The sequence below is a fragment of the Sinocyclocheilus grahami genome, unplaced genomic scaffold, assembly GCF_001515645.1.
Source record: "Sinocyclocheilus grahami isolate Dianchi unplaced genomic scaffold, SAMN03320097.WGS_v1.1 scaffold20.1, whole genome shotgun sequence".
In the NCBI taxonomy this organism is placed as follows: Eukaryota; Metazoa; Chordata; class Actinopteri; order Cypriniformes; family Cyprinidae; genus Sinocyclocheilus; species Sinocyclocheilus grahami.
Window position 1 is genome coordinate 1,733,402 of NW_015505199.1, and position 27,604 is coordinate 1,761,005.

The 27,604-nt window shown below is 35.5% G+C and overlaps 3 protein-coding genes and 1 long non-coding RNA gene across 9 annotated transcripts in view; all 4 read right to left on the bottom strand.

Annotated features, from left to right (window-relative positions):
* Nucleotides 1–436: 436 nt before the first annotated feature.
* Nucleotides 437–3,039, bottom strand: LOC107556471 (transmembrane protein 169-like). Its single transcript, XM_016239602.1, has 3 exons — nucleotides 2,909–3,039; nucleotides 2,445–2,751; nucleotides 437–1,349 (listed from the first exon to the last, which is right to left on the bottom strand). Exons 2-3 carry the CDS (start codon nucleotides 2,680–2,682, stop codon nucleotides 715–717), a joined length of 873 nt encoding a protein of 290 aa, XP_016095088.1. The 5' UTR covers nucleotides 2,683–2,751; nucleotides 2,909–3,039; the 3' UTR covers nucleotides 437–714.
* Nucleotides 3,040–3,545: 506 nt separating this feature from the next.
* Nucleotides 3,546–4,267, bottom strand: LOC107556482 (uncharacterized). Its single transcript, XR_001605285.1, has 3 exons — nucleotides 4,120–4,267; nucleotides 3,777–3,942; nucleotides 3,546–3,598 (listed from the first exon to the last, which is right to left on the bottom strand). It is a non-coding gene; the product is annotated as an uncharacterized lncRNA (long non-coding RNA).
* Nucleotides 4,268–4,360: 93 nt separating this feature from the next.
* On the bottom strand, nucleotides 4,361–6,213 carry LOC107556299 (peroxisomal trans-2-enoyl-CoA reductase-like). Its single transcript, XM_016239373.1, has 6 exons — nucleotides 6,079–6,213; nucleotides 5,203–5,336; nucleotides 4,850–5,015; nucleotides 4,597–4,678; nucleotides 4,475–4,491; nucleotides 4,361–4,380 (listed from the first exon to the last, which is right to left on the bottom strand). Exons 1-6 carry the CDS (start codon nucleotides 6,188–6,190, stop codon nucleotides 4,361–4,363), a joined length of 531 nt encoding a protein of 176 aa, XP_016094859.1. The 5' UTR covers nucleotides 6,191–6,213.
* Nucleotides 6,214–8,898: 2,685 nt separating this feature from the next.
* Nucleotides 8,899–27,604, bottom strand: part of LOC107555982 (mitogen-activated protein kinase kinase kinase kinase 3-like) — an 80,294-nt gene continuing 61,588 nt past the window's right edge. For 4 of the 6 annotated variants that reach the window (XM_016238985.1, XM_016238964.1, XM_016238956.1 and 1 more), the window contains 19 exons: nucleotides 24,051–24,109; nucleotides 19,098–19,136; nucleotides 18,397–18,474; nucleotides 17,606–17,657; nucleotides 16,570–16,864; nucleotides 15,954–16,051; nucleotides 15,283–15,324; nucleotides 14,991–15,075; nucleotides 13,771–13,850; nucleotides 13,510–13,570; nucleotides 13,136–13,253; nucleotides 12,979–13,037; nucleotides 12,174–12,277; nucleotides 10,885–11,053; nucleotides 10,561–10,629; nucleotides 10,371–10,463; nucleotides 10,102–10,172; nucleotides 9,150–9,205; nucleotides 8,899–9,010 (listed from right to left, as the gene is read on the bottom strand). In XM_016238985.1, coding sequence (XP_016094471.1) covers nucleotides 8,923–9,010; nucleotides 9,150–9,205; nucleotides 10,102–10,172; nucleotides 10,371–10,463; nucleotides 10,561–10,629; nucleotides 10,885–11,053; nucleotides 12,174–12,277; nucleotides 12,979–13,037; nucleotides 13,136–13,253; nucleotides 13,510–13,570; nucleotides 13,771–13,850; nucleotides 14,991–15,075; nucleotides 15,283–15,324; nucleotides 15,954–16,051; nucleotides 16,570–16,864; nucleotides 17,606–17,657; nucleotides 18,397–18,474; nucleotides 19,098–19,136; nucleotides 24,051–24,109 — 1,716 coding nt within the window. In that variant the 3' untranslated portion in view covers nucleotides 8,899–8,922. The remainder of the gene's footprint in view (nucleotides 9,011–9,149; nucleotides 9,206–10,101; nucleotides 10,173–10,370; nucleotides 10,464–10,560; nucleotides 10,630–10,884; nucleotides 11,054–12,173; nucleotides 12,278–12,978; nucleotides 13,038–13,135; nucleotides 13,254–13,509; nucleotides 13,571–13,770; nucleotides 13,851–14,990; nucleotides 15,076–15,282; nucleotides 15,325–15,953; nucleotides 16,052–16,569; nucleotides 16,865–17,605; nucleotides 17,658–18,396; nucleotides 18,475–19,097; nucleotides 19,137–24,050; nucleotides 24,110–27,604) is intronic. The other 2 variants (XM_016238977.1, XM_016238971.1) reach the window with 2 other exon arrangements.

Sequence of the window (27,604 nt, forward strand, 5' to 3'; positions counted from 1 at the left end):
GAGTGTGTAATGTTAATAAGACAGGACCAATGTAAATATGTAACATACTTTAGAGTACTCAGAGTGTACATGACATACTGTCTAAAAAATCAAAGGCAAAGGCATTAGAACCTCCATTGTTTCTTTAAAAAAAAAAATTGGATATGAAAAGATAATGTGCTGAATTCTTAGAGTAACTTGGCCCTATATTTCATTGTTTTTGTGAAATTTTACAATAAATAGCCATGCTTGTTTAATAGTGTCTAACTAATTCATTGATAATTCCCTATCAGAGCATGTACACATCTATAAAACTGTGCAAAATGAAGACTTCTTCTGTGGAACATACAAATGTTTTTTGTTCATATGGTACGGTTCATATAAGCTAATAGGAACCAAAATGGTTTGGTTATCACCAGTCTTCAAAATATATTTTTTTGGAACAACATTAGGGGTGAGTAAATCATGGCAGAATTTAAATTTTTTGGGTGAATTATCCCTTTATATGAATGCTTGGGCTTGAAAACAAGTTAAATGCTGCCAAAAATAATTTTGACTCATTTTTTATGTTAACTCAACAACTTGAGTTGACAAACTCACTGAAAAGTCTGGAGACCTATCCTGTCCAAGTCAAAATGATGTTCTTTAGCATCCCACAGATACCACGGACAGAGCATAACTTGTATTAACCCATAACATTCCTTAAATCAAAAAAATTATTCCTTCTTTTCAAGTTCACAAAGTAGAAGTGTGCTCAGCATCTTCCATCCTCTTCCCCTGGAGGGTCCCGGACAGAGTGTCAGAGTCCAGCAGCTCAACCACATTGTACGGGGCGCAGTCCTCCAACCCCAGCTTCCCACACATCCACCCACAGAAGCCCTTCTCCAGGTCCCTCACTGCCAGCCACCATTCTCCAAAAACCCAGGAGAGCTGGGTCACGGCGGCATACACCCCCATACAAACACACAACGCCATGATCAGCACCGGGTATAACAGAATGAGTAAGGGACACACCGTGATTTTGTGCAGGAAGCTGCGTTCCTCATTGTAAACCAGGAAGACGTTGTACCAGGTGAGCGTTCCGAAGTAAAACGATGTGATGAAAGAGAGAAGGAAGATGAACGGAGAGCAGGAAAGGCTCCAGAGGAGAACATGAGGGCCCTGGCTGACCCCCAGTGCACAGGGTTTTTGCTTGGCTTCTGCGGCCCCGTCACATTCTGCATCTAGACGCTCTTTGGAGCGTGCCATGTCTCTCAGCTCTTTGTCGGTAAGCGTCATATAGATGTCTACCATTTGGCCTTTCCGCTTTCCCCGTGTGATGGTGCCAGTTAGGGTCACGAAACGGCTGTCAGGAGGGATATCCTCTTCTTCTGTGAATGAAAGATCAATATTGAGGAGGATATTGCATTAACAACACATTACTATAAATAAATCTGTCATGCAGGAAAGAAAAAGGAAATGCAATAAATATTGGAATGTATACAGTCCAAGCCAGCAGGCACAAAACACTTGCCTTGAATTAATTACTAATTACAGAAAACGAGCACTTATTTTACAACTAATAATATACTATATTACATTTATAATTATTAACATTATTAAATGTTTGACCAATGAATAATTACACACTATCGTTATAAAGTTTGGGATTGGTATGATTTTTATTTATTTATTTTTTAAACAAGTCTATAGCTCAACAAATGCTGCATTTATTTGATCAAAAATTCAATAAAAAAAAGATTAATATTATGAAATACTATTACAATTTAAAACAACTTTTTTATATATTTTAATATATTTTAGAATTTTTATTTATTCATGCGAGGACAAAGCTGAATTTTCATGATCCTTCAGAAACCATTCTAATATGTTGATTTGGTGCTGCTTAATATTTGTGTAGAAACTGTGATACTTTTTTGTTTTTGTTTTTTTGCCATTGATGAATAGAAATTTTAAACAAACAGCATTATTTAAAATAGAAATCTTTTGTAACGTTTTACATTTCTTTACTGTCATTTTGGGTCAATTTAATTAACCCTTGCTGATAAAAGTATTACTTTCGTTAAATAAATAACTAAATAAATGAATGATTAGTATATAAAATGTACTAATGTTTCTAACTTGCAAGACACACCTTTTCTAGGACTGGTAATTACAAATATATACTTCCCTGAGATTGCAAGATTTTCTGGAAAAAATCTGTTAACCAGAAGACTGTAAAACAAACAATACCTAGATAACTGACATAAAACGATCAGCAAGGATAAAAAATAAAAGATAAAATCATGTCTTATTTAATATGAGGATAATTACTCATGGTCTCAATCTGGTGTATTCTGGATAGAAAGCACAGGTGATATGGTGCCATCATCTGTTTTAACCCATTACAGTAAACAAAATGATGCATTTCACTGCACTTGGACAATCATCACGCTACAGTTCACCCCAAGATATCATATTTTCACCTTCGTCAAGTGGAGGACTAAAGGTTCCGTCCACATCTGCTGAGGTTCCCTCCCCAGCATCCTCCACCTCCAGGTCAGAGCGGTAGATGATCTCTTTCTTTTTCTTCTTCTTCTTCCTCCGAGTGGTGGTTCCCTCCTCCTCTGCCGACCTCTGAAGCGTGTTCACGGGGGTCTCCTCTGTCCCAATCGCTCCCTCCAGATCCAAACCAGTGATGTCTCCAGATGCCCCTTCACTCATGACTATGAAGCCAGAGAGGCTCCTGTGGTGTCAGTATGCAGCTCAATCGACCTTTTAAGAGGTTTGCTTCTAGAATGAGAGAAAAAAACACAACCGCCTGTTATATATGTTACTTTGTTTTGCGCTGCATTGCAATACATCGCATTTTAGTAGCTGGCATTGTCAAGTCACACCCCACGCGTAACGTACTATCTGCTTTAATGATGCGAGAATACACGGTTCTTACCTCGAATAAACCCCCAAACAAATGCATGCAGATGTCGCTTGTTTATTCCGTTTATCATTTGCAAGTGCTCATCACGTGCAACCTTTTAGCTCGGGGTTTATTATTATTTTTCGGACAGTTCCACACTGAGGACAACGCATCCCCCCTCGCGCAGCTAATGCCATTGTTTGGCCAATCAGCGGCGTGCGCGTGCTCGCGTGCAGCGCTCTGCCTAGCAACCTGAGTTTTTGGAGCCCCAATTTTTAAACGAGTTCCGAATAAGATGCCAGAAAAAGAAAAAAAGATTAATCATTTACCCCCCCGCCGCCAATGAACTAAAAATTATTATAATAATCCCTTTAATAAAAGTATGGTTTTATATCGTAACGCAAGCAAAAAGAACCACAATACCATGTTTGGATATCGCTCATTCATAATTTCATTCATAAGTTTTTTCTGTGTCCTAAATGTAATTAGGACCCAAGCCACTAAGGCGCAGGGGCCTATTGTTTTTCTAAGGATTATTATTATTAAAAAAATGTTTCGACTATCCGGGGCTTTTTGGGGGCCTTAACGTACGGAGCCCGGGAAGTCACCTGTAGGAGAAAAAAAAACAATCCGTCCCCTCAGTTTATAAACCGTACTCACGAATTCTTAATGCAATGATGTTTATAATTACACCTCCATGATCTTTCATCCATGCATTGTATGCTACGAATTAAGAGCAAAAAATTGACTGAGAGTAGCCTTTGAGAATTTGTTATGCAGAATTGTCGACATGTCAATTCATTTATGGCCAGAAATAAGGCTTTGCAATTTACATATACAATCAAAACAAATAGCAGCTAAACTGTATGTCTCGCATTTCACATTGCCATATATGCCTGACCTTCTCTGCAGCATAAGAACGTTCCATTGAGGTTGGTGTCAATCACAGCTTTCCAGCCTTTTGCACTCATCATGTTCACTGGGCTGGAAAACTGCCCACCTCCATTATTCACCAAAAAGTCAATCCTCCCATGAAGCTTCAGAGTGGAGGCCATCAGGTTCTTTACCTGTCAAGAATAACCTATACTGCTATTATCTATAAACAGGAATTGCAGTCATTTGCCGGTTGGAGAAATCAAATTTGATCCTATATGCCTTGCTAAATGAACATGCTAAAACAAAGACTATTTTACACATGCTTCTCTGGCATAAAGAAATAAAATACAGGTTTATGAGACTGTCACCTCTTCTTCATTTCGGATGTTGCACTGTATAGGAGTTACTTTAGCTGGACTGGATGAGGGGATTTTCTGCGTCAGCTCTTCAGCTGCTGACTCCAGACGATCAAGCTTCCTGGACGATATAACCACACTGCAGCCTACAACATGAGTGATATTTGAGACTCTAGATTTTTGTATAAATATATATATATTTTTTTTATAAATGTGTTTTTTTTTTTAAATAGTTTAAGTACAATATATTTATTTAATAGTTAAGGAAAAATACTTCAGACAAAACGTCTTTTTTTTAAATGGTAATTTTGAGATTTTGGGCTATTTTTCTTTCATAACATGTCTTCTTTCAGTGGAAAAAAATAACATGCCGCTCCTGTGTGCCTGTCATAAAAAATTTTTAACAAATTAAAAAAGAGGATTTAACCAGCCAAACAATGCAAAGTAATACACAATATTTTTATTATATTGTTATAATGTCCAACTCACGCCATTCCAGGAAAACCCTTCCACATGTCTGCAATGATGTTCACAATTGCACCTCCATGATCTTTCATCCATGCATTGTATGCTATGAATTAAGAGCAAAAATTGACTGAGTAGCCTTTGAATTTATTATGCAGAATTGTCAACATGTAATTTCAGAAATAAAGTTTACAATTTGCACATTACGATCAAAACAAACAGCAGATAAACTGCTAAACTGTATGTCTCGCATTTCACATTGCCATTTATGCCAAACCTTCTTTGCAGCATAAGAACGTTCCGTTGAGGTTAGTGTCAATCACAGCTTTCCAGCCTTTTGCACTCATCAAGTTCACTGGGCTGGAAAACTGCCCACCTCCATTATTCACCAAAAAGTCAATCCTCCCATGAAGCTTCAGAGTGGAGGCCATCAGGTTCTTCACCTGTTAAGAACGGGAGCTAAATAATCACACCACATTATAATCCAGACCTACAGTATACTGTTATTACCTATGAACCGGTATTTTCCAGCTGGAGAAACCAGTCCAAAATGAACATGCTAAAAACAAAGACTATTTTACACGCTTCTCTGGCATAAAGGTACAAAATACAGGTTTATGAGACTGTCACCTCTTCTTCATTTCGGATGTTGCACTGTATAGGAGTTACTTTAGCTGGACTGGATGAGGGGATTTTCTGCGTCAGCTCTTCAGCTGCTGACTCCAGACGATCAAGCTTCCTGGACGATATAACCACACTGCAGCCTACAACATGAGTGATATTTGAGACTCTAGATTTTTGTATAAATATATATATATTTTTTTTATAAATGTGTTTTTTTTTAAATAGTTTAAGTACAATATATTTATTTAATAGTTAAGGAAAAATACTTCAGACAAAACGTCTTTTTTTTTAATGGTAATTTTGAGATTTTGGGCTATTTTTCTTTCATAACATGTCTTCTTTCAGTGGAAAAAAATAACATCTAAAATACACATTTATTTCAATTATAATACATCTTTAAATACCACTTATGTACACCAAACTTTACAGTTTTATACCCATCTACGTTATGGAGGTTTTTACAGAGATGTTTGTTCATATATGATTCACAAGCACTGTGACTTTTTTTTTTTTGGCTGTCGACAGTATTTTTTTAATTTATGGAGTGATAAAAAAAACTCTGTAAAAAACTTTAATATATTAACAAAATGAAAAAAGAATATCTGTTCTGGAAATTAGTAAATATTTAATTAGACAGTGCCTCATTTGTATATATAAACGTAACAGAAATGGAAATTAAAATCTAAAAGCATCAAATATATTGTATTGGTAGTAATTAAATATGTCATTACTAATATGTGATGTGTGTGAATTGTGAAATGTGAAAAAGAATCATAAATTAGTGACTGATTGCTGTGTTGCACAATATCTGGACTATAATTCACTGCAGTCCTGATCTAAACACAGTCAGATCCATCTGTAAAACTTCTAGTAAATGCATACCTAACTGTAAGAGCTCAGAAGTAATAGCTTTTCCTATCCCAGTGCCGCCTCCAGTCACGATTGCAACTTTGTGATTGAAAAGACCTGCTTTAAAAACACTGGACGCAGCCATGTCTGTGACGAGACGGACTGTGAAGCAAGAGTCAGAACAAAACTGTTTTAAAATAAAAGTCTTTTTCCGGTTGTGTTGCGCTAGCTTCCTGTTCAGCGCACGTTTATTTTGCCTGGGAAAATTGTCCTGCGTTTCGAACTTTTAATTATAGATATTTGCATTTTATTATTATTGCAAATGGTTATTAATATTTTTCGTACATTTAAATAAACAAATAAGCAATGTGTATTAAAAAAGCATGGAAGATTAGATAGCAAAACATTTAACTTTTTTTGCTAAGATAGCAAAATACAGTTATTATTAAAACACGAAAGACATCTCAGTATGTAAAACCATGATTTTATTTTACAGTATGTACATTGAAACAAAACGAAAATGAATTCCATAACCGTATTAACTTGTCAATCACGGACAAACAACAAGAGAGCATAAGGAATATGCTATTTTCTTATGGTGGAATTTCCTTTACTTTCAACAACAGTTCTGAGCGAGATTTAATGCCAGTCCATGTTGCTGAAAGTTTACTTCACTTCACAAATTCCAACATAATCTTCTAAATAATGTGTACAGCACTCAAATGACATACAAACACAGCTGGATGCAGACAGTAATGTCATCCACATAACAAGCTTGTGAACTCAGTCTTACAGTCTGATTTATTTAAAACAATGTAAAAACATCCTAATGATTTATTGCTTATTAGGATTATACATGTATACACATTTACTAAAAAATATGTGTCTATATATCTATATATTAGGGATGCACAATATATCGGCCACTATATCGGTATCGGCCGATAAATGCTCATTTTTTCTGTTATCGGTATCGGCCCAATAAGAAAATTTGGCCGATATCTTAAAGCCGATAAATAATGCATTATTTCCTTCAGAGACACTTCAGATGTGCGCTGTTCGTTTGCAGCCTTTTGTGCAATTGTACGTTGTAATATTGTGTTTATTTGATGTATATCTGATTTATCTCATATAGAATGCGTTTGGTTAAGTTAAAAGAGCGCTTCAGTTTACCGGTGATAAACTCAAACAGCAGTGCACAACATTAATAACTATGATTGGGAATGTCGTGTATATAAAATTCTAATGAGAACATTATTATAATAAAACGTTGTGAATTCTATGGGTTTAGTTGCCGTGTTTCAGCGCGTTGTTATGGGAAGAGCGCATCCACAACAGGATCACACATTCTGACTATAGCATGCAATAACTGCGTAATTTTGTACATATATAAGTTGTAATATTATGTTTATGTTGTATTAATATTAATCTCAGGATGCATTTCCTTGAGTTAAATAAGCTGCCAGCAAAGCGCTTCAGTTTACCGTGTTCATTCAGCTCTTCAGCTTCAGCACGCGCAGCTCAAACGGCTGCTATTTAAAACAGTGGTATTAATTTGTTACTTTTTCAAAATCATTGATACATTATTAATAACAACAACCACTTGTATTGTTCTCTTATTATTTTCATCAACAATATGGTTTAGTAATTAAAATCATTTAATTATTGTCCGTGCAGAGGCTATTCCGTTTTATTGATCTATGGCGCATTCATTTTGATTCTTTACACGTGTAATGATGTCCAGTGACTTGTTTGCATTATTTATGCATAATTTTATTTATTTGTAAGACTTTTTTATGACTAAATTTGGTAATGGGAGAGTAAAAATATTTTTAAAACGTACACCGTTCAAACTAGGCTGCTTATGTTGAAGTGTTTGGGATGTGGCTTTTAATGATGAGACCTTTTTTGTAATCAGGCTCTCAAAAAGTATATAACAATTTGGATATAGATTTATCGGCCAACATATCGGTTATCGGCTTTCAAAAATAAAGAATAATCGGTTATCGGTATCGGCCAAAATTTTCATATCGGTGCATCCCTACTATATATGTTATTATCTGCATGGATTTAAACATACACTTACATATACACATCAGCATTTTAATAACATTGTGCAAATTTGAAGTGAGTGCATACCACAGAGTTAAAAACAATTACAAGGGCCACCGAATTCAAAGTTGCTCAATAAAAACACTATTTGGCTTTATATAAAAAAAGCAGAATAAAAACAAACAAATAAAAATAGCAATGTTAAGGCGGCAAGTCTTGGAAAGATGGGCACTTCAGCTTTGTGATTCCTAAACTATTGCAATTAACAAAAATTATCTGCCCTAAAGGTAATTTTAAGTAGAACCCAGCATCTCACAGTCCTTTACAATAACCAACGCTGCCACAAACCTGTACAACATAAATGTGCTGATATCTACACAACCAATACAAAGAGTACTTAACAATACTATGTCTGTATGTACATGAATTAAATACGTGTCTTCAAGCACTTGTGTGGTTACGTCAAAGTGTGAGTAGTGGCCCAAAAAAACAAAAAAACATTTGTTTGTGTGTGTGTTTCAGGTAAAAAATAAATTAAAACTGCTACAAGCCAAACCAAAGCGAGGCCTATAAAACAGATAAGTGTGAAAGTGCATACTGTAGTACATCGTGCGGTTACGGCCCGTCTGTTCTCTGAGATCTGAATATCCTACTCTGAGATCTTTATGTCCATACAAGTCTTCCTCTGTACTTTCAGCTGTATCCCAACAGTATATCTGTGGTTCTTCTGAGATGTGGCTAGTTGTCATCGGGCCACATGAAACCAAAGGCTCTTGTAACTTTGCATTCCGGCATGTAGTGTTTTTATCCCATAATTCATTGCAGTCAGTAGCTGTTTTCGTGGCCTGCGAGGATGTAGAGATTGCTGTGTGCTGTGGGGTTGTCTGTTGGTCGGCTCTCCAAAACCACCACTCTAAAAAGAATGAAATAAAAACAAATACAAATGACCAGATGCCCTTTCTGCATACATATGACCTACGTTTGGCACACCGGTAATAAAGGGTATGATATTAATTACTTAATGATTTAATAATTGGATTGCTTCTTCTCACCTGTCTGAACCCAGCAGCCTGAATATCCTTGAGTTGTCAGAAATCTCCTGTGTAATCTGGAATATAAAATGTGGACAGAATAATGGGATTGCACAATACGTATGTCATTTAATTTATGTATATTAAAAAAATCCTCGTTTTTAGTTGTTGTTGTTTTTCTTAATGCTGCTCTCTGAAATACTATATATATCAATAATTGTGAGCGTCAGAGTGTGTATGTGTGTGTATTTATATATATATATTTATACAACAGTTCGTTCTGGTTCTCAAATCTGATTGGTTGAGAACTGTGAGATATTGTACTGGTATCGCTACAGGAACGCCCTTTCACGATTTTGTATCACTCCGCTTGTTCTAGCCGGGTCTATGTTTTTTTTTTTATTATTCACTGAGCTAATCGTAGAGTACGTTAGTATAATATAATATAAGATTAACATAAGAAGAAATGTCTAGCTTCGCGGTCTCTCTCTCTCTCTCATTTGGATGCACGTCTTGCCGCATTATTTCTCACTAATAACCTAACTGAAGCAGCACATGCCCTTGATACGAATTCTAAAAGTGACGTATGTTTAACTGTCAACTTGAGCTTTGAATCCGTGGCGGAAGGAAGTAGTTCCGCACAAAAGAGGGTTTTATTAGGCACTCCGTTGTTTCTTGTGTAATTACACACGTTCCGTCGAACTGTTGTATAAACGCAATATCACTCTTGTACTCGAGCGATACTGGCTCTATATCAGCGGCTGTGATTGCCTGCGGCCTCATGCCTCTGGCCTAATCACAGTCATGCTGATACAGAGCCGGTATCGCTCTCGTACTCGAGTGATATTGCTCATATATATATAATGCATTGTCTGCTTCACAACAGGGTCCCAACCACTCCGTCAGGGTTTATTTTGTGATATTATTGACAGGCTGTCTGTACATCATCTCTCACATATACAGCAGGACTTGCCTCATTGGACTTGAAGCTGCGTCCTTGCATGCCATGCCTCCAGAAGGCCAACACACTGTCTTGAAGGCAAACTAAGAGGAATAGATGGATGCATAGAGCGAGGGAGTTATTAAAACAGAGATATAAATATATATATTTTAAATAAATTAAACATTTTGCCCATACAAAAGTGTTTAAATATGCCAAGAGGCTAATTGCTCAATTCAGTGTGCTTAGAGAATGGAGTTATATTTACTTGAGGCCATCGTTAATGTGCCAAGCTCTCATACCTATTGATTCAATCTGGAAGTTAAAAGTCAGTTCTGCTGAGAGTTTTCGACTGGACTTCAACCGACCTTGCAAATTTACAATCTTAATGCACCCTAGAGAGGAAGAAGAGAGGCAATTAATCATTATATCTGTTTTTTTTAATATGCATGCATCTGTTATTGATCTATAAATGGCATGTTCCGTACTTACGATCTAAGCAGACTAAAATTGTATCTCTCTCCAGCTGGGTCACATGGATTACACAGCTCTGTGGGGTATCTGAAACAACAACGACAACAATTTCTAGACTTTTGCATTTCTAAAATTCTAAAAGAGTCAAACCGGAATGAAAAGCTCATTTAAATTTATTTAATTTTCTTCTAAATAAACAGTTGCATTAACAGGCAATTTTTTTTTTACATTTAAATTATTCAATTAATATTTATTAATAAATGTAAAGCAATTAAATTATTCATAAATGTAAAGACTTATCTTAATCAGTGTGATAATGGTGTCATATTTTAAAGTACCCACCAGAATCAAACCAATTGGAGGTAGAGTTGGGGTTGAGGGTCTCGAACCGCACCACCTGGTTGAGCTCTGTCCCTTTGCTCACAGCCATGCAGATGAGAGGATACTGATGCTCTGGAACCACCAGCATCTCAAACACCTCCAGCGGACACGGCAGGGGGAAGTCTATGCTCTGCAGGGAACGAGTCTGTGCTTAATTTGGAACAGCGTGCATGTGAAAATACCACAAGTAAAGCAATTTTAATTACAAGTCTTAAAGGGGTCCTATTATGCTTTTTCACTTTTAGTTAGTCTGTAATGTTGCTGTTTGAGCATAAAAAAGATCGGCAAAGTTACAAAGCTCAAAGTCCAGTTCAAAAGGAGATATTTTATTTAACAGAAATCACTTTTTTTCAAAAACTACAACGAACGACTCGTTTGGACTACAATGCATATTTTCCGGGATTTGTGATATCACAAATACCGACGAATGGGACGAGACCTGGTTGAGCTGCACTAGAGAAGGCAACGAGTGTTATCACTATGTCGGAGATACGCTAGCTTTCCCAAATCGCGCTCAAATTGATTTGATATTGACGCAATATTTACACTGAAGCTTGCAGGCGGCTTTGGTAAGGGGCATGACATTTCCCGACCAGGTGCTGAGTGGTGCCAATCACAACACACACTGGCCCAGCTAACCAATCACAGCATATTTCGTATTTCAGCACATTCGCCTTCATTTGATACAGGAACTATTCGAGCCGTTCATGCCAGACTGGTGAGAGAGGTGTTGTAATAATGTAAAATATGTGAAAAATAATGTGTTTTTTGAACAACCTCGTATGAGAGCATGTTCTAGTACACCCCCAAAACAAAATCAAGACTTTGTAAAAGAGCATAATAGGACCCCTTTAAGTAGAAGATCAGCAATTCTACAAGCTTAATGGAAGCATGAATAGCTAATAATGTGGCCTACGTGCTACATGCTGTTTTCAAAACCTTAAGTTAAACACCTCTCCTATGGATTTTAGTGTAATACTAATCTGCATATTACTCTGTAACATTCCCTGTCTCATTGCACCCTCATATGGCCGCATATTTCATTGAGGATGCCACATTTAAAAAAAAGTAACCATTATGAAAATTGACTGTAATTCCTTGTGAGGTTTAAATGACTATAATGTCTTACACACGTTGCAATGTAATGATTACTTTTCTGAACTGAGGCAGCCTCAATGACGCATGCGGCCAACAAATGCAACCTCCAGAGTGCACAGCCTTCAAAATAAGACACAGTGATGGGAACTTACCTTGACCAACATGAATTTCTGCATGGACTCCACCCACTCAAAAAGGACAACACTGGACTGAAAGGCACCGCACAGGTACTTGTGACCAGTATACGGATTCCTCACTGAGAATAAACAAGACAACATAAGGAAACAAAACACAATATAATAACTTAAATAAAGTCTGTTTGATTATATCATCAAAGTCATCTGAATTAAAACGGTTATGTTGCTTCATATTTTTGTGGAAACCGTGATACACTATAATTCAAAAGTTTGGTATAAGATTAAAAAAAAAAAAAAAGATATTTTGATCCAACAAAGATGTTTTGAATTGATCAAGAGTGATCAAACAGTAAAGACATTTATAATGTTAGAGAACATTTCTATTTCAAATAAATGCTGTTCTTTTTTCTATTCATCAAAGAATCCAAGAAGAAATGTATCACCATTTCCACAAAATGTGAAGCAGTTTTTAAATGCTGACCTGTTTTCAGCATAGATAATAAATGTTTTTAGAACCAAATCAGAATATTACAATGATTACTGAATGACCAGCTTCCAGCTTTACCATTGCAGGAATACATTTCATTTTAAAATATATTAAATTTAAAAAAAGGTTATTTTAAATTGTAATAATATTTTCCAATTTCTTTTTTAAATAAATTGAGCTTTGATGAGCAAAAAATATTTTTTCAAATACATTACAAAGAGCTTAATTATTACAAACTACTGCCAAAATACAGCCTAGTCATGACATCCAAAGTTATAGCTATAGCTATATATTACTGAATTCAGAAATACAGAAAGTAAATGATCTGCTCACCTACACAGCACTTTTGACACCCTTTTGTTTCAGGGATCTTAGTGGAGATTGTGAATTTCCTGAAATTCAAATAAAAATGTAAAATAACGTATATTTACAGTTTGACTACTGGTCATATCCTTAAATTCAGACACCACACAGTGATCTGAACATTTACCTGGGGATTATTTTGTCAGGCAATTTATGTGTTGGTATGGCAACAGGGAGCTTCTGCATTTGTCGAGCATGTTCAAATAGGCCCATCAGACTGTGAGAGTACAGATGACATGCTTTTCCTGCCAAAACACAATCTCATTATTCAAAATAGGGATACAGGACTATGTCAGGTAACACTTTACATACATGAAATGTTACTATAGTTAACAATTCTAGTATTTTCACATTACAAACAGTTCTACTCTGTAATGTAAAGTGTGACTCAAAAATTAAAATTTTATTCTAAAATTGTAGCAATCATTAAAAAAAAGAAACTCACTCGGACTAATTTGTAATCTGAAAAGCTAAACCTGATTTTTTTAAAGCACAGCTTACCGGATATTGATAGCAGGCTGTTGCTCATGACATACAGCCAAGTACATCTCCTGGGTAAAAGCTGAGAATGACACAAAAATAGCTTTAGTACAAGACAAAAAGGCGGACTGAAGAAGCACGCTACACTCACACAATATAAGGATATAAAAATACATCACACAAACTGAGATTTTCCCAAACACTTTTCTTTTTCATTTTTAAATTAATGCTTCTACTTAGGAAAACCATTTGTTTGAAAATGTCTGAAAAGTAACATCACACCTGCTCCATGGACGTCTCGTGCAGCTCATTAAGGTTTAATGTGTAAATACCTTCCTCTGCTCCAAATATCAGATACTGGTCTGAAACACATGAACAGGGGAGAACAAAACACACTCAGAGGTGGTATCAGCAAATGCTTCAGTAGACAATATCAATGGATGCAATAACGGACATACAGTGCACAGCATAAATGAGTACACCCCATCTGATTAAATATAAAAGATGTATTTATTTATATAGAAGAGCTTTATTACCACTGAATGCCACTGTGGGAACCAGGCACTTCTCTTTGTACTCCTCCTCTAGCAACACCAGAACATTTTGGATGCTGTTAGATCCGAAATGATTGAATTGGTCTCATGAGACCAGAGTATGGATTCCCAGAAGTCAATATTTTGTAAATATGGGCCTTGGAAAAAGCTAAATGAGTTTATTGTGCTTTGGCTACAGTCGGTAGTTCTGGTGTGGATAAACAACCATGCATGTCACTTCTGCATGCTGCATCTTACTCTGTGAGATAAAAGTGTCACTCTTTTCACAGCTTTTGCCGGCTCTGAGACACTTTCACAGTGTTTCTCATGCTCTTTATGTAGCAAAAACTCACTCATCACTAAATGAAAGCTTAAAGAGAAGACCTGATTATTTCAGGGGCCTTTTCACAAGTCCATTGTTTTTGATATCTGTGTTACTTTGACAATATTTTCACACTTAAAACAATAATTTGGTATTCCTCTTGTACCATTGTCCTCTCTTATGCTAAGAAATAAATCTCCTGACAGTTCTCTCTCAAGTGGTTTCATTGTTGTCAGCATTAAGTCCGAGTATGATTCAGTGGGCCATATAACACTTAATTATCAAGAAATGACTTACCTTTAACAGTTTTGGTTCAACATACTTACCTGTTGATCAATACTTGCCTTAACGTTACACCAGAATTTTTTGTTTTGTTTTATTTAGTAACTTTCAGGAGGGTGTACTCATTTTTGCAACACAACATTTTATCACTTTGATAAATGGTATTTTCTTGAATAATTTTAACATTCTTCTTTGGTAACTGATCAAGCAGACTTGCTGGAATATTATATCTCTAAAAAAACCATAACATGTCTTCTAAGCAAAGACTAATTGCTGAATTTGTTAAGTTTCAGAGGGGGTGTACTCATTTATGCTGTGCACTGTATTACCATTTCAGATTAGCCAGATTATCATGACAAACTCACCTCGTGTGTCTGGGTTGATCCATGAGGTAGCGCAGTGTATCTTTAATGGGCAGCCATTGAAGACTTTAGAGAAACATGCTCCCATCTGGACATGGAAATACAACACAATGGATAAATCAGATGCAGCCAAATGAACCACTGTTCAAAAGGTTTATATTTAAGAAAACAAACAACACTATCAAAAAGGCAACATACATTAATGTAAATAAAAATATATGGCAAGTAATTAAGTGTATTTCCAATACAGTGCCATAGATCTGCATGACTGAATAAAACTATGATGTCCACTTACATGAACCTTTGGAGTTGGAGGGAGACCATTGCTGATTGGTTTCTGTGGGGGAAAAAACTAATTAATATGCATAAAATTGAAACAAAATACAAGAATGCAAATTAAATTTAACCATTTTCACTATTTAATAATAATAAGATATTTCAATTATATATATTTTTACATATTAATTATGCAAAATAATTAAATCTAATAATATTATTATTATTGCTACCTATAAATATATTGCATTAAAATTAAAATATAATTATATGTAATATTGTTTTTATCATTATGTCATGTAATAAATAATATTATGTAATAAATCTTTAACTTATTTTACAAAAATTAATACAATAATAACAAGAATATATTATTATTAATAATAAACTCAATAATAAAATGTATTTAATCAAAGTTATTTAAATACATTTATTAAAATCAACTCATATAATTATATGTAATAATAATAACAATAATAACTCAATTAATTCAAAGATCTTATCACTAAATATACTAATGCGCATTAAAAGGTGAACAGTGAATTAAGACAACTGGGATCTAACAGTATTAAAATGAAATTATTATTTTTTTTAAAACGCTGCACTCCGCAAACATGCCATACATTCTTCATCCAGGAATCATAAGTGTTACAAGAATCAATATTGGAATTCACTAAAATGAAGCCATACTGGAAAATCTTTCTTGTCCTTTGGTATAGAAACAGCAGGGGGCATTGTGGACTGTCTCTCTGTTGAGGGCAAGTGTTCAGATGAGCTAATTCCATTGCCTGTGGATAAGAAAAGATATAGCATACATTTTTAGTTTTTTCATAAATCTTAAACACTTTATAATTTTACATAGGCATCCAACAAAAGATGCACACAGGCCACATGTGTAAAGAAAGTGTTCGTTTTGTCTACATTCACATAAGAAATTTAGCATTATCAGCATTATTTACTAAGCTACTATCGCAATTTGCACCTACCATACTAAGAAGACACAACAAAAACTAGACAAGCATAATGAAAATCAAAACAATGATTGCAACAATGACTGACAGGAGAACAATAATTTGACAAGGAAAAGAATACAAGGGTGGAGTGGGTGACTCGTGATGTCTTCCAGTGGGTGTGTGACATTTTCACATGTAAACACCAATGACTCTATTTCTCTTAGAAAGGGCAAGAGGAAAGAATGACATGTAATCTCACTACGGGCTGACTAAAGAAACTAACAATGGGATAGTTTGGAGACCGGTTTAGTGACTGGGGTTGAACTAAGTTTAAAGGGGAGAGCCTGTCTTACTGTCTCCTTCCTCATCATGATCTTCCTCTTCATCAAATGAGACCTGCAGCCTCTCGTCGAACTGACTACATATCCCAGCATCCCCCTGGGCTTCCCAAGGGCCATGTTCTTCCCGACTGGTCTCGTTACCTAAACTGCTGAGCTTGTTTGCAGGCAGTCGAGGAGGTGGAGGTCGAGGGGGCACATTGATGGATGATCGAGATGGGCTTTCGGGCCCCAGGCAGTGCTTTATAGTGCCCTGGTTACCGTCATGATCACCAGAGGGGCTTTGATGTGGTCCGGGACTGGACTTTGGCTGGAAACGGCAGAACAAAATTAGCAGCATGCTACCGACTTCCGTCAGATCAATACTGTGATTACTAAAAAAAAAAGAGGATGTAAAAAAAACTGTAGAAGCTGTATACTGATTTCCAATAAGCTTGTTTCAAGGCAAAAGAAGGACTTGGTTGTTCAAAACATCAAAACACCACCTAAAGACTCTACCATTCAAAGTTTAGGGATGGCAAGATTTTCTAATGTTGTTGAAAGAAGTCTGTTATGCTCACCAAAGCTGAATTTATTTGATTAAAAATACAGTAAAAACAGTAATACTGTGAAATATTATCACAATTTAAAATAACTGTTTTCTATTTGAATATAGTTTAAAATGTAATTTATTCATGTGATGCAAAGCTGAATTTTCAGCAGCCATTACTCCAGTCTTCAGTGTCACATGAAATCCTTCTAATATGCTGATTTGCTACGCAAGAAATATTTATTGTTATCAGTTGAAAACATTTGTTCTTAATTTTTCTGGAAAGTCCGATTTTTTTCAGGGTTCTTTGATGAATCAATTTCAAAAGCTTATTTTAAATGAACAATTTCCAGTAAAAGTCTTTACTGTCACTTTTAATCAATTTAATGCATCCATGCTGAATAAAAGTAATAAAAAATCGAACTGACTCTAAACCTTCGAAAGGTAGTGTAACTTTTTTAACACTAAAACAGTTTATTAAAAAACATTTTTATACCATAAAACTTTTTTTTTAATACTTACCTTGGGAGGAAGTGGTGGGGGGAACGTGGGCCTCATAGTGGAGCTTTTAGTGCTGAAACCAATCAGAAATTCAATTAGATGAGTCACAATGCTAATCATGCTACAACTAACAAACATAATTTGAGAGCATTAACAGGATGTTAATAGACCTCTGGGATTGGTTTCATCTGACACTGGACCAACAGGGGTACAATATAGGACAGGAAACAGACAACAAACAAACATGCAATCAAATGCACCAGGAATAATTCACCCTATAATGAAAATGCTTTTATTGTTTATTCAGCCTCGTGTTAATTCAAACCTGTATGCTGTTATGAAACAGGAGGATGAAAAAATAATGACAACATTTTAATTTTTGAGTGATCTATTCCTTTAAATGTAGAAGAAAGCTTGTCAGCATCACTAAAAGAGGGCTCAGTTTCATGGATTTGAACTTGCATTTGAACCCGGAAAAATGTGTAAACCACAATATTCTAAAACGCCTGCTAGACATTGCATTGCTAAATAAAGAAGAAAAGAGATGGTGTGTCTAGCAAAAAGAAAACAGATGAAAGAATGATTCCCATGGAACTACAAGGTCATGATATACTGGCAACATTTTCAGAGGACATTGAAAACAGTATTTGAATCAAAAGAGAAGTCAAAATATTCAAGTGTCACAAAGGACGATGAAAAAAGGCACAGGCACTTGAATTCATGCCAAAAAGTTGCCAGTGCATCGTGATCTTTAAGTGTTTTAACCTTTAGAGCAGCAGGAAGAGATTGGCTATAGAATCAGATGAACTTACTGTTGCAATTCATCATCATGATGATCATCTCCATCATCTTCACCCTCATCATCATCCTCCAAATGAGCCTTATGCCCCCTAATGAGGATTGAGAAGGTTGCGGCGCTCATTCAATGAAGATTATCAATTTGAAGCAACACTTTGCTCGACTTCCCAAAGGTAAGATAAAAGGTTAATGGGTCGTTCACACAGGGCTTTCTGAGTAGTTTTTCACTGTAATTCTATGTAAATATGCACTAACTAGACTCTTTGTCTCACCCTTTAAAGGTGGCCACTTAAAACAGTGTGAATGTGTGAATTAATAACAGAACAATCCCAAAGACCAATCTAGACATGCATCTGGAGGAAATTTCATTTAGAGGGACTAACTGGTTAATTTCCCCCTGAGGAATGGAAAACTAATACTGTGGCAAAAATAACACAGATCTCCAACACAGCACTGCCAAGCAAATCAGCCTTTGGTTCCACTTGGACAAGCACAAAAGGGCAAGGTTAGGTCACATCAAATATTGATCAGATGAAAAACCAGCTATGCAGAGAGAGAGAGAGAGAGTGAGAGAGAGAGAGAGAGAGAGAGATGTACGAGTAGAGTTTGACAGAGCAGCAAAAAGATGGAAAGATAGAGAGAGAGAGGAAGCCAAAGGGAAAAAAAAGCTATGAAAGAGCAAAGGAGTGAAGGACACAAAGCAACGGCATCATACCTCTGGTGCAGCTCTTCTTCAACAGATTTCAAGAGGCTCCTGTAAAAAAAAATTCATCAAATGAGAGATGGTACGTAACAGATGAGTCTTTCACGGCAAAGCACAAGTGAAAACACATGATGAACAGTTTTATAACACATCTAGGGATCCATTAGCATTCATTGATTTGAGGCTAAATAAACAAGAATTTACTGCTAATTTGTCTCCGGTGACACTGGGAAACAGTTCAATGTTTAGTTGTAAAATTTTAAGAGAATGTCTGCTTCCGACTGTCTGGAACCTCTGTTCCAAAGTTGTTTATCTACACTGCACTTAAATTATTGAATAGTAAAGATTTTCTGGACTAAAAGGGATTTAAAATAAAATAAAAATCAGTAGATACAACTGGCTTCACTTTTCCTCAAGAAAATACCAGTTACTGCAAGGCAGCAACAGAAGTTTTAGGTTTTGTTTCTGCGTCAGTGAAACAGAAAAAACACGACACGTCTTGGTATTCATTCTGTTGCATGCAAAGAATAACTGACCAATCATAATTCAGTATGTAAATAGGTACAAGAAAGATCCAATTGCAATTCAGCATGAAAATATTATGACATTACTTTGATTACATTTTGAAGGCTTAACATTCTATCAACATCTTTAATCATACATTTCTTGAAAACTATAAGATTTACAAAGACCAAAATCAGGTCTATAAAGATCCTATATCAACAATATACATGAACTATGAAATTTGACTGGCGGAACATCATTTTTTGACTGGCGGAACATCATTGAACAGACATGGGCTACGTTCACACTGTCAATTTTTGGGATTGACAACTGCATTTTCTTTACAGGTGTGAGTCTCGAAATGTCTCATTCACACAGCAGCTTACTGTTGTGTTTAGAATACTGTCTGTATAAACGTGCAACGGGAGTCAAACCCATATTCCTTACCAGTAACCATAGCGACAGACTGTAAGTACGTTTTTTATATTTAAAGAATTTGCCACTGACGATTCAAACGCGAGTTTTTTGGGCAGTGTAGAGTAGCACTTGTTGTTTGTCATTTCTCCGATCACAAATGCAGACATGGTTTTATGTTACGCGCTGGCCGGACAGGGCATCACAATATGGTATGGGCGTAACATTTCCGTCACACGCTTGAGGTATTCGGCCAATCACAACGCACTGGATAGCTGGCCAATCAGAGCACACCTCGCTTTTCAGACCAATGAGCTTTGTAAAAATCTACGCGTTTCAGAAAGGTGGGGCATAGAGGAGAAACAATAATGTACAGTATGTGGAAAATAATGTTTTTAAACACATTTCATTACACCAAATACACAAAATAATGTTCTTTTTAGCAGCATCATATGACCCCTTTAAATTTGGGTGGAGAGCGGAGTATTTGAGTTGCAGAACACAATAACTGACGGGAGTGGCTTCGGTAGAAAACTGACTGGATCTAAAAATTTTAGATGACAGACACGCAGCTCACTTCTCCATCTCTGTAAGTTACCGAAAACACACATGAAAACACGTAACATGCGGTAGACCTGCATTCATGCTGCAGAACGGCTCTCTCTCGCACTGTATGACGTGACAGACAACTAGTTGTCCAGTCCTCTTCCGTTCACACAGCGCGTGTGTTCCGAGAATGCGGTTGTGAGTCCTTAAAATTTACATGTGTGAGTTCGGTTACAGAATGCGGTTGTCACACCCATAAATAACCATACTGTGTGTGAACGGAACCGTATTAAGGACTCAAATACAGGACTGACAATCGTATTCTGCTGCTGTTTGAACGTGGCCATAAATGACAAGAGATATGAAACAGAAAAATGTTGCACATTATGCAGTTCTTACAAAATTTTAGATGTGAAAATTTAATTTCTGTGCACCATGTGCAAGAGAAAATACAATGATGGATTTCTCCATAAAGATAAAGCCGAACACAGAGTTCTTTCTGTGATTCCTAGCTAATTAATCTTTCACTACATTTAAGGTACACTGTATTTGTTTCTTAAAGTTTTCTACCAATTTTAAAAAAGTAGAACTTTTGAAAAATATTTTTAAAATGTACACTCAACTGGAGAAGACTCCAGTCATATTAGTATTTTAGAACCTAGAAACATTTGTTTGATTCTACATAAAGTGGGTTCAACTTATTATCAGGCACTTTTAGAAAGAAAAAAAAAAATCAATAATGGTTGACAAATACATCTGGGAATCCAGTATTTCTACAAAGGTATCAGTTACACAAAAAATGTTTGCATGATGTCTCCTCCACATCTATAGGTGGCAGTATAATGGATCAATGGTGTATCTGTCATTATAAAAATGTTCTTGAAGTGAATGTTGCAACACTGTAGAATGCAATACAACATTTCACCTGCACTAAAACTACATAATATAACATATATGATTCATAAATTATAGCATAGAATAAATACTCCTATTGTTTTCATGTTAGAAACCATATCTTCCAGCAGAGGGATGATGCTTAATAAAAAATAAAAAAAAATTGTGTGCCTATTGTATGCTATATTTATTTTCATAAAGCAGAGTGCACTTTAGCCATATTTACAATAAAGCACAACCATGATCAGAAAAATTAAATGAATAAAAAATAACCAAAAAATCTACGCGTTTCAGAAAGGTGGGGCATAGAGGAGAAACAATAATGTACAGTATGTGGAAAATAATGTTTTTAAACACATTTCATTACACCAAATACACAAAATAATGTTCTTTTTAGCAGCATCATATGACCCCTTTAAATTTGGGTGGAGAGCGGAGTATTTGAGTTGCAGAACACAATAACTGACGGGAGTGGCTTCGGTAGAAAACTGACTGGATCTAAAAATTTTAGATGACAGACACGCAGCTCACTTCTCCATCTCTGTAAGTTACCGAAAACACACATGAAAACACGTAACATGCGGTAGACCTGCATTCATGCTGCAGAACGGCTCTCTCTCGCACTGTATGACGTGACAGACAACTAGTTGTCCAGTCCTCTTCCGTTCACACAGCGCGTGTGTTCCGAGAATGCGGTTGTGAGTCCTTAAAATTTACATGTGTGAGTTCGGTTACAGAATGCGGTTGTCACACCCGTAAATAACCATACTGTGTGTGAACGGAACCGTATTAAGGACTCAAATACAGGACTGACAATCGTATTCTGCTGCTGTTTGAACGAGGCCATAAATGACAAGAGATATGAAACAGAAAAATGTTGCACATTATGCAGTTCTTACAAAATTTTAGATGTGAAAATTTAATTTCTGTGCACCATGTGCAAGAGAAAATACAATGATGGATTTCTCCATAAAGATAAAGCCGAACACAGAGTTCTTTCTGTGATTCCTAGCTAATTAATCTTTCACTACATTTAAGGTACACTGTATTTGTTTCTTAAAGTTTTCTACCAATTTTAAAAAAGTAGAACTTTTGAAAAATATTTTTAAAATGTACACTCAACTGGAGAAGACTCCAGTCATATTAGTATTTTAGAACCTAGAAACATTTGTTTGATTCTACATAAAGTGGGTTCAACTTATTATCAGGCACTTTTAGAAAAAAAAAAAAATCAATAATGGTTGACAAATACATCTGTGAATCCAGTATTTCTACAAAGGTATCAGTTACACAAAAAATGTTTGCATGATGTCTCCTCCACATCTATAGGTGGCAGTATAATGGATCAATGGTGTATCTGTCATTATAAAAATGTTCTTGAAGTGAATGTTGCAACACTGTAGAATGCAATACAACATTTCACCTGCACTAAAACTACATAATATAACATATATGATTCATAAATTATAGCATAGAATAAATACTCCTATTGTTTTCATGTTAGAAACCATATCTTCCAGCAGAGGGATGATGCTTAATAAAAAATAAAAAAAAATTGTGTGCCTATTGTATGCTATATTTATTTTCATAAAGCAGAGTGCACTTTAGCCATATTTACAATAAAGCACAACCATGATCAGAAAAATTAAATGAATAAAAAATAACCAAAAATAAATAAATAAATACTGCAACATGTGTTATGTGTCATTAAATAGCTATATTTCTACCTTGGAGGCAAGAGTGGCCTTCTCATTTCATTGCATTCAATAACCAAAAGAGCACAGGCACCTGGACCATTTATCTTGACAATACTATTCCACTATTTAAGCTAAGGAGTCCATCATTAACCATACAGAGGCTGATTTCTGCATCCGTGCATGAAAATGACTGAATGGGAGCGGATGAGAGCTCATATACGGTGAATTGTGATGCTGAGGGGGTGTCTCTCGAAAGTGCTCGGGACCCATCTGTTGACGAGAGCTGAGAGCAACACCTCTGAGAACAAGCACAGGCACTCACACAAACACAGAGGGAATGGTTTCACTGCCACTCCATCTGGTGTACTCGACCTTCTGTTCACTATATGGCAAAAACTGTCAACAAGGCACAGGGTGTGCGCATTATAAACGAACAACAGTCATATAGATCCCACACAAGCTACCTGGAACATAAAGAGCCACACTAGTGAGACAGCAATGTCAGGTGTGAGATAAATGGGTGTATAGACAAACACACACACACACATCATGAACAAACCCTGCATGTGTCTTTACCTCTGAATGAACTCTCTCATGAATACAGGGAAACAAAAACATACACAGCTTAACATACAATGCATCAAGCTGACAACATGATGATGCAGTGTTTCCTCAAACCCGCGGTTTTCAGACTCTAGGGCTCTATAAAGATACCGCAGAGTGCATAAAAAGATATAACATGTATATAAAAATATACAGAAAATTATTTTAAATTAATTTACATTTTTTTATACATTTTGTTATTTAAGTTTTATGCTATTGAAGTTTTATGTTACTTATGCTCTATAAGGTGGATTTAATTTTTATTGCCTTAATTTTTATTTAATTTGCAACTGTGCTGAAAACTTACTTATTTCCTCCCAGGATGGAGCCTTCAGGGGATTCCTGCTCATAATCCATCTGTAAATCCTGAAACAAAGAGAAAGAATGTCACAGAGTATTTCTTTACCTTGAGATTCAAAAAATGTGGGACGCAGGTATGTTTACACAGAGCTTTGGCTACATTCATGAACATGTTAAAAGATGCATGTAAAGAGAACATGGATGGTAAAACAGGTGTGACATGGTGCTGGCACATCAGATTCAGCAATTATAAACTCTAGGTTATTTGTTCATAACTAGTGTTGTTTACAATTTAATCCACACATGCAGTTTCATAATGGTTTTAGATTTCAAGGTCTATTAGTGAGTGAAAACAATGGAAGAGATGATGAGATGAGCATTCATCTACAGTGTATTAGCTCTACATTAGCAAGCAAGCACACAGCTCTTGCCACAATCATCTTTGGTTTCTTTTCTTAGTTTGTCAGTTTTCATTAGATGCTTTCCTTTTTGGGCTCTGAAACCTCAAAAGATATTTTGAAGAATGTTTTCTGCATTCAATAAAAGTTAATGGGGTCCAAATCAACATTGACTTTCCTTGTATACACAAAAACACAGAGACATTTTTCAAAATATCATCTTTTGTGTTCAGCAGAAAAAAACAAAACAAATACATATACGTTTGATATGACATGAGGGTGAGTAAATGATGGCAGATCATTTTGGGGGGGAAATGAAAATAATTTAAGTACAATAAAACATTAATTAAAAGGAAAGGGCAAAAAACAGCAAAAATTAAGACAAACTGACAGACAAACTGTCATTTTTCAATACTGAAAAACTTAAATTCTCACTTTTTGTGATGAAATACAATTAAACATGTTGACTGCAGAAGATTGCTGGAAAGGAATTAGTTCAAACTTCTCCTAACATTGTACTCTTAATTAGCATTGTGGGAGGACTGGGCCATATGCTATCTCTCCTCCCACTTGCCAGTATGATCATTCAAGCAGGCAATGACTTGAAATAGCTTAGTGTTCATGAATTAATAGAATTATAAAACAGAGGCAGTATCTATTAAATACAGCAACTCAGACACTGAAAAAGTGCAACGTGAGGAATATTTTAGGAATATGACGTTGTTTTCGCCCTGATGTCTACCTGTGGCATGCTGTCGATTACCACAATAATTTCAACACATCCCTCAGTGTGTGGAGAAAACATGTTTACAGTAAATAATCTAATCTTATAATGGAAGCTGGATGGGGAGCTAATGTAATTTCACACATCATGACCAGATGAAAAAGTAAACAAGGTTAATTTAACTTGTTATCCGCATGAGAATACCAGGAAAAGACATGGAAGGGTTGTGACCTGTATATGCATGACCGAACACCTATATCAGTAACAAATAACAAATGTGACCCTGGACCACAAAACCAGTCTTAAGTCACTGGGTTATATTTGTAGCAATAGACAAAAAAACATTGTATGGGTCAAAATTATCGATTTTTCTTTTATGCCAAAAATCATTAGGATATTAAGTAAAGATCATGTTCCATGAAGATATTTTGTAAATTTCCTACCATAAATATATTAAAAGTAATTTTTGATTAGTAATATATGCATTGCTAAGAACTTCGTTTGGACAACTTTAAAGGCGATTTTCTCAGTATTTTGATTTTTTTGCACCCTCAGATTCCAGATTTTCAAATAGTTGTATCTTGGCCAAATATTGTCCGATCCTAATAGACCATACATCAATTGAAAGCTTATTTATTCAGCTTTCAGATGATATATAAATCTCAATTTCCAAAAATTGACACTTAAGACTGGTTTTGTGGTCCAGGGTCACAAATAATGTTAGACAACCCAGAAAAGTCCCACCAAAACCAGACGTTTTTCATGTATTTTTTATAAAATAGAATAAAATAAAACAGTGTCTAAAAATCATTATCCCTATTATTATTACTACTACTACTATTATTAATTTAATTGAAAATGTCAGTATTATTATTATTATTATTAAATTTTTATTTACCATGGACATCACAGTTACATTGGACAAACCATATGCACTTGCTTAAGTGTTTTAGCACACATGCTAATTTTCAACATCAGTCCACGGGAGGATTTTCAGAAAGCAAAAAAAAAATTGAAAAGTAAATTAATAAAAAGCCAATAACAATACTGATAATAATAATAACAACAACAACAATGTTAACAATAAAAATAATAATAACAATACTAATAAAATAAAGGGAAAAAAAAGAAGGAACAATACATTCAAAATTATTTACATAAGCTATAAAGCAAAAACAACATAATCAGACAATATCGCACTAATAATTTGGTATGAAGAACTATTCATGTGAGCACTGTTGTTTGGATTTTAACCCTTGTTTAAGTCCTCTGTTAAAAGCATTACCATTGGTCTCTAGTTTTAAATTAGTAGGTAAAGCATTCCAGAGTTTTGGCCCCTTTGCAGAGAAAGCAGATTGGCCAAAAGAGGTCTTATACTTTGGAACAAGACAGTCACCACTAATAGTGGCTCGTGTGTTTGCCCTATGAGAGTTCTGACGCCTACTGACCAATTCAGAAAACAGTGGTGAAACATGATTCTTTAGACATTTAAAAACCAATTTGAGATAATTAAAATCAACGAAACTATCGAAGCTAAGAAGGTTATGCTTTCTTAAAACATCACAATGATGCCATCTCATGGGTTTCTGGTCCATAACTTTTAGTGCCTGTTTGTATATTGAAATAATAGGCTTTAATTTATTTGGAGAGACTTGTGACTATGATGTGACACAATATGATAAATGTGAAAAAATCATTGCATGCATGTATAATTTTGCAGTTTGACCTGACAAGTCCCTTCTAAAAACACGAAAACAATTTAGATTCTTACAGATGTACTCAATGTGACTATCAAATTTTAAATTCTTATCTAGAATATGGACGACAGTGTCATCAGCATACATCTGGCAGCCGACACCTGGACAGCAATTTGGCAAGTCATTTATGTACATTGTAAACAACAGAGGGCCAAGTACAGAACCTTGCGGTACTCCTATGTTGTTTGTCTGCAGAGGTGACTTAACCCCATTGACCCTGACACACTGCTGTCTTCCACTCAAATAGGACCTAAACCACTGAATGGCATCTGATGACATTTTGAATTGATTTAATTGATTTATTAAAATGATGTGATTAACAGTGTCAAAGGCCTTTTTTAGGTCCAAGAACCCTGCCTCGACAACATTCCCTTTATCCAATTAGCCTTTTATTTTTTCAAGCAAATAGCAGTTTCAGTGGAATATTTGTCTCTAAATCCAAACTGCTGTCGATAAAGCAACTGGTTAGACTCTAAATGTTCCACTAATTGCTCGGCAACAATCTTCTCCAGAACTTTTGAGACTACAGGAAGTATAGCAATAGGCCTATAATTGCTATACTTTTTGCTATACTATACTTGCTATATCCTTATCTCCCGATTTATAGACAGGCGTAATTATTGCTGTTTTCCAGCTCTCTGGGAATAATTTTGTTTGCATTGACAAATTTACTAAATAAGTA

What these genes read in the sequence shown, in the direction of transcription:
- LOC107556471 (XM_016239602.1), bottom strand. Translation starts at nt 2,682, where the DNA reads ATGAGTGAAGGGGCATCTGGAGACATCACTGGTTTGGATCTGGAGGGA. An exon ending in TAGTCCTCCACTTGACGAAG is followed by an intron (nt 1,350 to 2,444) that starts GTGAAAATATGA and finishes TTTCATTCACAG; the next exon opens with AAGAAGAGGATATCCCTCCT.
- LOC107556299 (XM_016239373.1), bottom strand. Translation starts at nt 6,190, where the DNA reads ATGGCTGCGTCCAGTGTTTTTAAAGCAGGTCTTTTCAATCACAAAGTT. An exon ending in TTCTGAGCTCTTACAGTTAG is followed by an intron (nt 5,337 to 6,078) that starts GTATGCATTTAC and finishes CTCATGTTGTAG; the next exon opens with GCTGCAGTGTGGTTATATCG. An exon ending in GTTCTTATGCTGCAAAGAAG is followed by an intron (nt 4,679 to 4,849) that starts GTTTGGCATAAA and finishes CTTAATTCATAG; the next exon opens with CATACAATGCATGGATGAAA.